The sequence below is a fragment of the Mauremys mutica genome, chromosome 3 (genome assembly GCF_020497125.1).
Source record: "Mauremys mutica isolate MM-2020 ecotype Southern chromosome 3, ASM2049712v1, whole genome shotgun sequence".
Classification (NCBI taxonomy): domain Eukaryota; kingdom Metazoa; phylum Chordata; order Testudines; family Geoemydidae; genus Mauremys; species Mauremys mutica.
This window is the reverse complement of record NC_059074.1, coordinates 108693934-108708084: the sequence shown is the minus strand read 5'-3', so window position 1 is coordinate 108708084 and position 14151 is coordinate 108693934. Positions and strand designations below refer to the sequence as shown.

At 40.4% G+C, this 14151-nt stretch overlaps 1 protein-coding gene across 3 annotated transcripts in view; it reads right to left on the bottom strand.

Moving 5' to 3' along the window:
- The window catches only part of PHACTR2 (phosphatase and actin regulator 2), a 121979-nt gene that overhangs the window by 74781 nt on the left and 33047 nt on the right, over positions 1-14151 (bottom strand). For 2 of the 3 annotated variants that reach the window (XM_045010827.1, XM_045010829.1), the window contains exons 2-3: positions 7427-7529; positions 1536-1703 (exon numbers count right to left, since the gene is read on the bottom strand). In XM_045010827.1, coding sequence (XP_044866762.1) covers positions 1536-1703; positions 7427-7529 — 271 coding nt within the window. The remainder of the gene's footprint in view (positions 1-1535; positions 1704-7426; positions 7530-14151) is intronic. The other variant, XM_045010828.1, reaches the window with a different exon arrangement.

The following is a 14151-nucleotide window of genomic DNA, read 5'->3' as shown; positions in this document are numbered from 1 at the left end:
TAGTGATATTTCTTATTTGAAATAATGGAGTTATTTGAAAGTTTTTTTAAATAACCTATAGGAAAATAGCCCATTACATACTAACGATCAAAGTAATTTAGAAATAAAGGAAAGATTTGCCCTATTTAGATGAAAGTTTCAGAGGATGATAGGTCTCTGAAATGTATATGATTTAAGAAACAAGGAAGGCACTTAGAAAAAACATGACACATAGGAGCAAAGTGCATTTCAGAATTTCAGGGCCCTTCAAGGGAATGAACTAGTAACTGTAAAAAAAATAAATAGTGAGCAAATGTCCACGAAATCTTAAAAAACAAACAAAAAGTTCCCATTTCACTCCTTTTATAGCTGTGTAGCAGAACCTGCAATGTTTTGATGGTATGAACTCTGGCCCTGGTCCTGAACACACTTACACCCAAGAGTAACTTTATGCATATATTTACTCAGTTAGGGACAGAGTTCATGCCATCAAAACATGGCAGACTTTGGTCTACGTGGCTATAAATGGAGTGAAATAGGAACTTATTTCTTTTAAGATACATGTCTGCCAAGCATCTCATCTCATCACCTTGCAGGATCAAGCTTTTGAGGCAAATTCTCTGCCCAGCAACTGGCCAGGCAAGACACAGCTCTGATTTGCACTCAGTATTAGGTATTTCCTGTACATAAACTGGTACATGTGAGATTATGAACATGCTTTTGAAAAATATGTGCATAGGCCAACATTTTCAAATATCCACTAATTTTGGGTAATTGAGTTTACAGACATCCATCTTGAGATAGGTTGGGCCTGAGCCAAGTTAATGGGAATCACAGGTCTTAAACACTTTTGAAAAACTGGGCCCCAGGTATCTCAAGTTAGGCCCTCAAAAACTAAGGAAGCTGACTACGTAGACAGTATTGAAAATGTTAGTCTTAACTTCTGTGCCTCATTTTCCCTATCTGTAAAATGTGACTAATAACACTACTTTTCTATCTTGCATGTGAGAATTGATATTCCATTCTTGTAGAAGTGGTTTGATACAGAATACAAAATGTTATTTGATTACAGATGTATTAATAGTATGAATTTGTGAAAAATATCTGCTGAGGTACATAGTGTGTATTAAATAAGCTGTTTGCTGATGAGGACTTGGTCACATATTACACATTCTGTCTGGAAGCAGCTACAGAACAAATCCTAGAGTACAGAGTCACTGACTGGTGGGGGGAACATTTTACCTGTCCATCCCAAATTTCTCTGGGGAAAGATAGCACATGGCCCCGTGTCCATCAATAAAGATATATTTTTAATGTTAAAAGAATATGAAATGTGGTAGGTAAAAAAAATTGCTGTTTATTTAGCAAAGTTCTTAGTGACAGAATCAGTTAAGGCATGTCAAATATTGGACCTAAAACTCTTTACAGTGTCTCTTTAGCATCTAATAAACTTCAGTACCTTTTGAAGCATTACCATGTAATGGTCACTTCTGGCCTTAAAAATCAAGCAATCTATTAAAGCAATTTTTACAGTTAACAAATGACCATACACATACCTGCTGATGTTTCTTTAAATTTGTCACTGGTCTTCTTCTTCCGCCATTTCCAAGGTTTAAAGATTTTGCCAATGGTAGAGAGTTTGCCTTTTCTCTTGAAAGGAGGTGTTTGGGATCCTGGGGTTGGCCCATCAGAATTTGCAATTGAAGCCTTGTCTAATCCATCAACTATATAAAGAAGAAAAGTAAAATGTTACTGAAACAAGCAGGACAGGGAAGTCATATTGTAAATCTAAACCTGCACGTTATTAGATTGCAGAGTGCAGTGTGGGTGGACTCTCTTCTGAGTCCAGATTGAGATCGTTTCAGTGGACTCAAAGCAATCATCATTTCGGGCCCCTTTGTTCCATAACTATTCAATAGACTAGTAAGAACTGGTCAGAACTTTGTTATAAAATATTTCTAATAAAAACATCAACATTTTTTCAACAAAAATGTGTGATTTTTCTCCCCCGGTTACTTGAGAGCCTAGTCAGAACATTTTATTGGGAAAAAAAAAATCTTCCACTGCAAACTGGAACATTTCCCATAGTTAAAATTTTAGCAGAAAAAAATAAATCAGTTTTTCACCCAGCTCTAATATTAACAATTCTGGCAATGGAATGGGACACTCAGAAATAGGTCAATTTGATATCCTTCATATTCATTAATTCACAGTGGAATCTGTCATAACTAAGGCTTCTTATTAACAAACAGAATTTAACACTAAGCTTTTGGGGCTGAATCCAAAATACCATAGGCAAATATGCAAACAAGAATTACTGAGTTTGGTCTGCAAAGATTTACTGACAATATCAAAGTCAGAGCCAATATTTACTACAAGTAACCTTAATGCTGGGGTTTGTGGACCCAATTAGGATTAACCATTCAGCAGAGGGGGAGATGATGTAGAGTTAAATGTATAATGGCATGAACTTCCCTATGATATCACTTTGAAGTCTATTATTATTTTTTCTTATTCAGTAGAGAATCAGAAGACAACAGGTAGAACATTCTAGCCTGATCCTGCAAACACTTAAATATGTGCTTAATTACGCTATGTGAGTAGTTTAATTGAAATCAATGGGATTGTTTATGCATATAGAGTTAAGCACATGCGTATTTATGGGAGAATGGCTTCTGTTAGTACTTTGGTTTATTTACATATTCCAGTTACAATAATAATAATCACAGTCTGCACATCTCAAAGTTCTCTACAAAGGGGAGGGGAGTAGTGCTATCCCCATTTTATTGAGAGTAAAACTGAGGCACAGTACAATTAAGTGCTTAGTTCTAAGGTTGGAAAGTGAGCCATTGGCAGATCCTGGAAAAGAACCCAGATGATCTTGTGCCCTGTCTACTGCCCCATGCTGCTTCTGGCCCATCACACCAGTATGGACTGTTGACACCAAAGTTCCCAGGCAATCAGTGTTTGTTTGATAAGATCTATATTTGCCCTAGACTTCAGTATTGACCTTGGATCTTTAAAAAATTCCTTGCTGTGGGAGATTTTTTAAACACTGACATCAGCCAATCCAAAGGCAAGAAATATTATTCCCAATATTCTGTAGAAGACACTTGGCCAAATTGATCCCTCGTCCAACTATACTGAAATCTATGGAGTTAAAAGCAAGGATGAATTTGGCCCAATATGTAGCATTTAATCAATAAATCTGAACAAATGGCTCCATAAAATGCAATAAATCCTCCAGGGGCAGGAAGATGGAGTAAACAACATAAAAGGGCTTTTCCAGCTTAATTGCTGTTATTTAAACTCTTCAGAATGGTAATTCTATGCTCAATTTTTATTTAAGTGTTATCCTTGGACAAGCTGAGTATTTGTAAAATAGAAAGGCCACTACAGTTGGCTTTAATTAATCTTGCCAGCTTTAGACCCAGAATGTGACTGGCACTTGCATAGGGCCACAGGATGGGAGGACACAAGCGATCTCCACACTTGGCTATCCCGTGCAGCCAGTCACAGTCTTTCACATCTGGGATGGCCTTTAAGGAGAGTTGGGCCCACTCATTAGTCAGTGACTAATCAGCTGCCTCCCAGCTGAGGCTGCAGGCTAGGAATTGCTGGAAGATCAGACGGTCCTCATAAAAAGCATTTCTGAATGAGAGCTGCCAGGAGTAGTTAGGCTCCTAAAGGAGTTTCCAGGCCAGAGCAAAGAACCCAGTTTATGACTCTCAGGTGAATGTAACCCTGCAGGAGAACCTGGGTCAGGGAGGAAAGGGCACAGCGATATGTTAAATAGTCTGAAGAAACAGAACTGGAGTCCTGAAGAAAAGGGACTGGACTCCTGAGGCTAGAGAGTGGTCTCTGGGACACGGGCCAGTGAGTAGCTCCTTGGTTAGACAGAGTTAAGTGACTGCAGGGACAGCATCCTTCATATGCCCAAAGTCGGCAGGGAGGAGGTACGACCATGGCCCTGCTCTTTTCTTCACTGGCCTGAAGAACAGACTGGGCTCATTCCAGTGAGCAGGCTGCATTGTCCTAAAGGATGGTGCAGCCTCTGTAGACTCTCAGTCATGGAGAGACTGGGGATCCTAGAGCGCCCTGTAGGACAACATAGTTCTGCACTGCCCCCTACACAGGGCTGTGCTCACAGGGCAACATTTAGCTCTGTAACACAGCGTTACCATCAGCTTTAACTGGACAAATATCCCTCCTTCAAATGAGCAACCATTTTTCATACACAAACAAGAACATCAATTTAGCTGCAAATACTATACAGGAAAAACCACAACTTTTGAAAACAGGATTCAAAAATCAAATATTTTTGAAGATATATGGAGAAGACTTTCATTTAATAAACTATTGCCCCTGTGTTCATTCCTTCATTTTGAAAGCAACCCACCAAAGAACTGGCTGCAACAAACGAGGATGGCCAGACCTTGCAGGCTGTTTCTAGAATTACCCCATGATGAGGTATTTGGTAAAATTTCTGGGCTAAAGAAAACATCAACATTCCAATTCAAAAGCAATAATAAATTAATACATTGGATTTCAAACTAACACACCACCAGGAAGAAAGCTATTTCACAATGAAATTCCAGAGCATTTATGGAGAATTTTTTCCCCATAACTATTTATCTTCAACTTTGTAACGCTTTGCAGGAAATTGGTGTTTAAGATTTACACCATTTCCTTTACATGTCATGCATCAAAGGGTAAATTTTTACCTCAAAGTGCCCATGGACCTTCTATTAATCACTGTAAACAGTACATTTATGAGTAGGTGCTTAACTCTCCATGACTGGATGTTGTTTGATTACTTATGTTGCTCTCTCACTTTTACTCTGGAACCTTTGCCTTCTCCCCCATTGTCAAAAAGCCAGTGAGCAACATATTTGTCCTCGATAACTGTCATCTATTAAGTCTGATGTTAGGATTTTTGACAATACAATATGCATGGATTTAGTTTGACATCATTCCAATTGTTTACCCAGCTACAGATTTTTCATCTGAAGGCTTAGGTGGCAAATTCCACTGAATGCAGGAGACAATGAAAGGCAGTTCATTTTAAATTAAGGAGCTGACAACATAGTTTTATTATTGGAGAATTAGATGCACTTAAACATTTTTATGCTATTTCACTGAAATTCATTTCCGGAAAACAGTAATACAAGGAAATTCCCTCTGTCTGGCTGTAGTGCAGGAAAACACCTAACAATATGCTTAAATCTATTCAGGAAAGCACTTAAGCATATCCTTAAGTGCTTTCCTGAATAGAAGCTCTACTGGGAAATTCCAGAACATGTTCGTTATTAAAGAGCACTTGACAAACATTATGGACACAATGTGGTTGCCATTAAAAGTCAACTGTTAGCCAATGTTACCACACAGCAGTATTTTAGGCCGCGATCCTGCAATGAGCTCCACAAGGGTAGAGCCCTGAGCTCTCATGGAGCCCCACCAAATTCAGCAGGGTGCTGCATGGGCCCGTGGGTTGCCTGTGCAGAGCCACTTGCAAGGTTGGGGTATCCGTTACAATGGGTAAATATTGACTTTCAATGGTGTACACAGTGTGATAGCCATCTGTATTTGTGCATTTCTCTCAGTGATAAGAAAGACACCATTTAAACCGACATTATCAGGGACCTGTCAACTCGGCGAAGTAAAAGATTTAGGACTATTTACAAGGGAAATCAGTGTTATAAATAACATTAATCTCTAAACATATTGGCTATTTCAAAGTGCGCCAAGCTGAAGTTTGCCATCCTAAGCATTTTCTATTTTGTTAAGATTTGTAAAAGGGCAAATTGTTAAAGATCAACAAAAAGCCTGATTCACCCCTGCACTAGTGATGAGCTAACTGTAGGAACCAAGAAGGGAAGCAATGCACCTCCCTGAGCCTGGTGCTGCCAGCGCACATTAGAGCAGCCTCAGGGGCTGCCCAAACTGGTAGCTCAGCTCTAACGGCCCCTATAGGCCGCTCCAGCAGCCAGGGAGCGCCAAGGTGTAGAAATGCTCTGGCCACACTCCATCCTAGGCACGCCTCCTATGCTGGGTAACAGAGAGCCAGCTATGCTGTTTGTGCAACTCATCTTTAATATCTGCTACCAGGATGAGTTTGTTTTGTTTTTTTCTTAACTGCTAACACTACAAAACCAAAACATCTTTTTACTTGTAAATTGAACCAATTTTATTTGGAATAATTTAGGGAAATATGGAACAGCCCCATGCCATATTTACAGTCACTGTTTAGAACAGAGCCACCTTTTAGTAGTTAACTGAAAATTCCTTGGTTATAGTCTGCTTTTAGTAACTTGAGTTATTGCTTACTAAAAAGGAATGTAAAACAAGAGTAATGAAGTAGCTAACAACAATAAACTTGTGTACACAAAGCATTTTTCTACAAAAAAAGAAGGCTATTGAACTTGCATAGTCATTGCTTTTAATAATCCTCTTCTTCTCCACCTAAAATAGCAATTCCACATTAATACAAACGGAACTTTGAGTTACATGGCTAACATCAATGCATGTTTGGCTGTCATTTTAATTAAATCCCACAGAGACACTGCATTACCAAGATAATAGTAAGCAAAACTTATAGTACGCAAATATACAGAGATTTCATTATGCATGTATATGTTGAGCTACAGGAGCAAAACATATCTATAGAGACTGTACTATGATGTCAAATTACAATTACATCAGTAATAGTCTAGTGGAGCATAAGATTGTGAATCAGACCTTCTGAATTCTTTTTCTGGTTATGCCATGGACAAGTCAGTTAAGCCATTTCTGCCACAGTTTGTCCATCTGCAAAATGGGGATAAGATTTACATAGATCACAAAATCATTGTGAGCCTTAGTTAATTAATGATTGTGAAGAAGGATTTTGAGATTCTGAAGTGAAGGCACTTAATGCTAATAATTCTTAGCATTTATATGGTGCTTTACAAAGCATTTACTAAACTAATGAATCTGTGTGGTAGGGAAGTATTAATGATTATTATTAATAGCAATACAAACACTAACGCTAAGACTTCAGTCCACAAAAACGAAGTAATTCTGAATAAAGTCTGCTACAGCACCTTGAAGTTTGCCCCGTTTGTTTAAGCATTATTGCAGAAACACAGCTTGCTGGAACACCTCGTATATGGATTGGATTCATGTGGTCATTCCCGGTCCCACCCTATTAGACTCATACTGCTCCGTTAGGTCAACCGCTATCAAATAATTCATTTAAAAAACGTGGGTTAAGAATGGCAATGCACATAAATAGTTGGTGCATTCCCTGTGAACACCACATATGAAAAATCATCCATGCACGGTGTGATGGGGCGTGCACCCCACACTGTCCTTGCAAGAGCTGAATTAAGCCAGGTGGACCCAATCAGCTAATTAGGCTGCAAACAGGAATGTTAGGCTAGAAGCAGCTAATTAGAGCGAGGCTCACCTATAAAGCCAGGTAGTGGGCTACAGACAGGACGGCTAGGAAAGGCTGCAGGAAGGCAGGCAGCAGCCACACCCTGGGAAGAGGATTCTTTGAGCTGGTGCACCTAGAGAGAAGGGGAACCAGAGCTGTAGGAAGCAGTCTAGGGAAGGTGCAGTGAAGGCTCATAGAGAAAAGCTAAGAACTGCTGAGCTGCGAGTCCCTGGACTGGAACCCAGAGAAGAGGGTGGGAGCCAAGTTCCCCTACCACTGAGGGTGTGGCATGGAGCTGAGTCAGTGAATGGGAAGACTGCCTAGGGCTGATGATAGACTGCATCCTGGAAGTGGGATCACTGAGTGACCTAGTACCTAGCTGAATGACCTGTCAACTCAGTGGGGTGAACTTTTTTCTTTTTATTTTTTTTTAAAACTGATGATCACAGACACTATGTCTAACCATAAAAGGGTTGAGAAAAGCAGAGGAGGATGTGCCAGCCTGAAATCAGACTTACTTTATTTTTATGGATTTATGTTTTAGTATTTTGTGTATTTATTATTTGACTGTAGTTCTCTCTCGCTCTTCCTCTGATCTCACCCTCTCTCCCCAAAAGGATATGCTACAAAAGACATACTGGTCTATTGAGACCTCAAGTTCTCTTTTGAAGATGTTGTGACTTCACATACAGCCTTGTTAGAGGGTGCCAGAGTTTGATGTCATGGTCTCTAACCCAGCAGAATCAACATGTTTATGCAGCTGCATGTTATCCCAATTCACCGACAAGAACAATAACTCCTGGACTTGGTACAAAGTAAATGAAGCTGCTTGTTTCTAGAGCTTATTAGAAAATTCTTTTGAATGGTAAAATGTTTGAGCCGCTGGTTAAAAAGTCACTTTTGAGATTATCAATGTGATTTTAAATAAAACTCTCAAATTCTAGAACATCAATTCTTCCTGAAGGAAAAACAGACTGAAAGATAGATTTTTTTTTCCCCTTGTTGTTTTCTCACTTGGGAAGAAAAAGAATGCAACTAATCCCCAGTAGATAAACTGACAAATTGGAGAGCTGTAATGCACCTCTGAGCAACCCAATCAATTGGCATTGTATGCATTTGCCTTGCCATACATCTGGTGTTTTAACTTTGGGAAACCATCATGATGTAATTGATTTGATTTGTATTTTAATTAAATGGAAGGGAACAACTAAAGTTTTAATGTAGGTGGCTGAATGGTAGTTTCCATACCGGGCTGCCAGTGCTGCAAAATGTTAATTAGACCTCCTGCTAGCAATGTGCTCAACAAGGTGGGTAGTGGCTACCTCAGTTGAATTCTGATTGCTGTCTTAAAATAACCAAAGTGAGTAGTGGATATATTCCCTTGGGATAGCCACAGCTAGAGCTGAGCACAGCCCAGCTGAATGTCACCATCTTGCCACAGGGACAAAACTGCACACTGGTCAGGCTGTCAGCGTGATGGTCCTGCAACGCACAAGTTCAGAAAGGGTTTCACATAGCCGATTCACGCCTCTCCACCTCATGAGAAGCAAAGTGAAATCTTGCTGCAGTAAGTCCAACTCCTAAGGGAAAAGGCAAATTTGTCTAAGTTTTTTAAACCATCAAACAAAAAGCCAAATTCTGCTCCCTGATGAGCAACTGCATAGGGCTGCAAAGTACCCTTAGTAATGCACATGTGCTTCACAAGCACTTAGCAAGGATCTACTGGAATTCTGTGCTTCCTTGACAGTGCTACTACAAATATGGCCTCTATGCTCTTATCCAGACATCTCAGAAAAAGTCATAGTATCCAAATAGGTGGGCAGGGTATATTACAGACATGATTTACACTATCCTCACATCCCCTCGGTCTCAGGAGTATGTAACACAAACACACTTCCTGGCTCTTTTGACAACAAAATGTTATGTACAGCCACAACAGATGCCTTTCACAGCTGTACAAGGCATGAGCATCCACAGAGCTACATGTCTTAGGCATGAATATAACCTGAACAATGGTTCTGTCTTTCACATGCACTTGCTACCATTTTTTCTCTCTCTCTTTCTCTCACTTCCTCCCACTCCTAAAGCATAATTTTTCTCACTATCTTCAAGCATGTCTTTAGAGTCAGTGTTAGAAAAACCAGGTACCCTTCTGTGATATGGTGGGGAGGCCTCTTCCTGGCTGCCCGGAAGCAAGAAGTTAACTTCAGCTCAGTTTCCCACTACTCTGCACAGGTGCCTAGGGGAAGATAGAATGATGGATGTTTCAGTGGTTTGGGTGCCAGCCTGCTCTGCCAGAATTCTCTGCAACCTGCAGTAAGTCACTGAGGGGTTGTCTTTGCTGACAAGTTAACTTAGTTTTGTCCCTAACTCTAGTGCTGCCCCCACACAAACTCCTAACTCACATGTGGTGATGCTTTTAACTTGAGCTACCTGGGTGTAGGCTATCGTGTGAGTTATTAGCAACTGACAAGTAGTGCTATATCTAATGTCACCAACAGAATCACTCTGTGCAGCCCAACTGTAATTTCACAATGTAGTTGGGCTCATGTGAGCTCAGCTCATTTGAGTGTAGATAATTCAAATTACCTTTGCAGTGAAGAGCTATGCTGAGTCTCTGTGCCTCTGTTTCTCATCTGTAAGATGGGGACAGCTGCACTTCTCTACCTCACAGGTGTTGTGAGGATAGATATATTAAAGATTATGAGGCACTCTGATACAGTAGTAATGGGGTCTATATAAGTACCATAGATAATGAAGCTGGGCTGGAGAATGTAGGGCAATCAAATAGCGGAGGACATTGCATAAGAGCTACTGAACTGGCTTGGAAGACAGCAGCAAGGAGGGCTGTGTAGTGAGCCAGACTGGGATTTTTCCTATTATGTTTCCAGGCAATAAAAGACCAGTCTGTCTTGTCCTTTTGTAAATACTTCATCCTGAAATCCTCAGGAAGGAAAAAAAACCATGAGGAAGGATGCAGGAGGCCAGAAACACTGTTTTGTTTCATCTGTCCCCACAGCTGATTTCCACATTCAGTGCACCGTGCAGTATGTTGCTGGTGGTGCTCACGAGGGCATCCTGACTGATGACATTGTTTAAATTGAAAAATAATGAGCATACAAAGAAACAGGTGCAACAAGGAAAACCGTGAGCACCTTACTCAGACTTGTACTTAGTCTTTGAACAGGCAAACCCGCACTGAGATCAGTAGGAGTTTGCCTAGGACTGAATACAAATCACCTCCAGATTTGGCTTCATAGTTATAGTACTCACACATACCAACCTATTACAGACTAGTTATTCGCATTCCGGAACCATCCCGTCTTCATTAGAGCATCAGATTGTCCTACATCCTCATCACTTACTCCCTCTTCAACCAACTGTTCAACTTCTGTCCTTTTTGGCTTCTTTCATAAGGAACGATTAAGAGCTTATTGTTCCCAGAATAAAGACATTAGAACCCAATTTGGATGAAAATTAATAATTCCCACCTGTTACTTGCTCTCTGATTGGAACCCAGTTGGCTCAGTTTGGAAAAGAGTAAAGTTAGGCTCACAATAAACTGTATACTTTCCTTTCCTCCCTCCAATGATTTGTTTAAAAAAAAGGAGATGGAAAGCTTCCAGACAGTAAACTTTTCCAGATGTAATAAACGTCAAGATAGATCCTAAATTTGACCTAAAAAACTACACCAAGCAAGCAACCAACCAAACCATCTGTAGTAAGGAGAAAGGGGGATGGAAAGAAAAGAAAAAAAAATTGCTGCACACATGAAATCACAACCCAACTGCTTTGTTTAACCGAAGGCGGAAAGTTATTGTACATCATGTCAGTATATCAGGAAATAAATCTCCTCACCCCGAAGCACAGTGATAAAGTTTTCTAATATATTGATGGGGGGACAAAAAGAGAAAAATCTTAGAGAATTTTGTGATTCAGCCTAAAAATAAATTTAATTTTACTTATTCTGTTGAATTTTATAGCGATATATTTCAATGCCATATCTGAGAACAAATATTGCAAAACCAGAAATGTTTCCTTAAATTGATATTTCTTGGTTTATTCCAAGATGAGGGAAAAATCAGTGATGATTAGTTTATGGAAAATATATTTAGCAACTGGCAAGTGACAGAAATTCTCATCAGAGACTGAACAGGAGTGTGAAAATAATTTGAAGTAAGTAAGTAAGTATGTGGCCACCCTACTTTTGTGCTAAAATAAACAGGAACCAAAAACAAACAGTTCTGGAGTAAATGAAACATGTTTCATAGATGATAAAATGAGACCAAGTCAAGTGTATCACATGGAAGCCTCTGGACCCATTCCCATTTCTCAAGCTAGTTCCAAAATTACCTTCCAGCTGCACAAAATACAGTGGAAACCCTTCAATGGCCTGCCAAAACATCTAGCACTAAAGCAAGGAAAGATAGAAGAGAGCTGAGCCCCTCAAACTGGGTTGGTCTGCCAAGAGAAAACACATAAGAGATACACTATGTAATTTGCCTAAATTAGGACTTCCTATCCCCTGTAGTTCACAGAAACCTGAACAGACAACATAAGAAACACAATATGCAGAAATTAGTTTAAAAAATATTGAAATGAGTAAGTCAAGCGAGCACCTCCTAGCAACACAGCGCAGGTGCTGCTCACGGTCATTCCAAAATGCCACGTCCTTCCTGAGTGCCAGGGTCCTAAACCTCCAAATACAAGTTTTTCAAAAGAGCCAGATTATCCAATGCTCAACACCCACATTTGGGTCCAGATTTCCAAGAGAGCTAAACTCACATTTAGGCACCTAAATAATGATGATATAGTTTCACCAGATAGCGATAAATCTTTCAATTCCACTAGTATCTCTAGAGGATGTTAAACTGCAGCTACTAAAGTCAGACATTTTAAAATCAGCAGGTACAGATAACGTGCATCCAAGAGTGTTAAAAGAGCTGGCTGAGGAGCTCATTGGACCATTAATATTGATTTTCAATATGCCTTAGAGCACTGAAACTGAAAGAAAGTGAATATTGTACTGATTTTTTAAAAAGATAGATAAACAAAGTGACCTGGATAATAGGCCTCTCAGCCTGACACCAATCCTAAGTAAGATAATGGAGCAGCTGATACTGGACTCGATTAGTAAAGAATTAATCGAGGGTAATCTAATTAATGTCAATCAAGATGGGTTTATGGAAAATAGATCTTGTCATATTAACTTGATATCTTATTTTGATGAGATTAGAAGTCTGGTCGATAAAGGTAACAGTGTTGACATAATCTACTCAGACTTCTCTACAGCATTAGACTTGGTACCATAAAAATTCAACGATATAAAATTAATGTAGCACACATGAAATAGATTAAAGAGTGGCTAACTATAGGTCTCAAAATGTAATAGTAAAGGGGGCCCTAGCACCTCCAGTCAGGGATGCCCTGGGGACACATATGTGCTCGTCAAAGTACGTTATCCCATCCCACATGGACTGTGTCCCTTGGGCAAGTGGGTCTTTTTTCGAGGCAGATCAGATGAAGGAGAGCAGGTCTCACTGAACAGTGGCATTGGCAAAGTTACCAGGCTCGAGGAGGTAGGGGGGGCTTGGAAGCCGATTCTTCGCTTGCCCCGTACTATTCCCCCTTCCACAATAGAGCATTGGGCTTTTCCATTTCACTTTCCTGGGTAGTCGGTAATTGTGAAATTGAATGAAGAAAAGAACAGGGCCCACCTTAGCTCTCTCTGGTTCAATGCTCAGGTCTTGCAAAAATACTTAAGATAATCTTCAGATGCTGCTTTTATAGCAAGAGGCTCCTTGTCCAGTATTCGTAGTTCATCTCTGTGGGGATACAGTTTTTGAGAATAGAATGTGCGAGGATGGAGAACGGACTGGGGTCCAAGTCACTGTGATAGTACTGTCCCTGTGGCCACATTGGATGCATCTGCAGCCACTATGAAGGGATGAGTCAGGTCAAGGTGTGCCAGGATTGGGGATGTGGTGAAGGGAGCCTTTAGCTAGTCAAAAGCAAGCTGGGCTTCAGATGACCAAGTGAATCACATGGCTTTGAGGCGGAGGAAAGTCGGGTGGGTTATGAGTTGGGAGTTTGGTGATGAATCTCCTATAAAAATCTGTAAGGTCCAGGAAGTGCTGAAGTTCTCACAGCACCACTGGGGTGCTGTCCAGTTGCAGATGGCTTCCACCTTCTGTGGATCATCTGGATTCCCTCCAGGGAGATGATGCACCCAAAAAATTCAATGGTGGTCTGGTCAAAAGTGCACTTTTCGAGTTTGGCGTAACAACCATGCTTCCCTAACCTCTCCAAGACAGACCGAACATGCTGGTAATGCTGCTCCCAGATTTTGGAAAACACCAGTATATCATTGAGGTATTCATGTACTGGTCCAGGATATCCCTGAACACACAATTTATGAAATGCTGAAACGTTGCAGGGGCATTAGTTAAGCTAAATGGCATTAGCAAGTATTTGAAGTTTCCATATCATGTATGAAAAGTGGTCAGGCCACCTCCTCTTTCCTCCTTCCGCTCATGCAGCAGAGAGTCGATGCGTAGGGTGAGGTCAATAACAGTGCCTAGACAGGTGGAGTTTTCAACATGGGCTAGCTCATCTTTTATGTCATCACTGAGCCTCCACCAGAACTGGTGAAATTGGGCTGCTTCATTCCATTCAACATCAGCCATGAGCTGTCAGAAATGGGCAGCATAGGAGGTGGCCGGTCCTTACCCCTGGCAAAACCTTCCAAAGGGCAG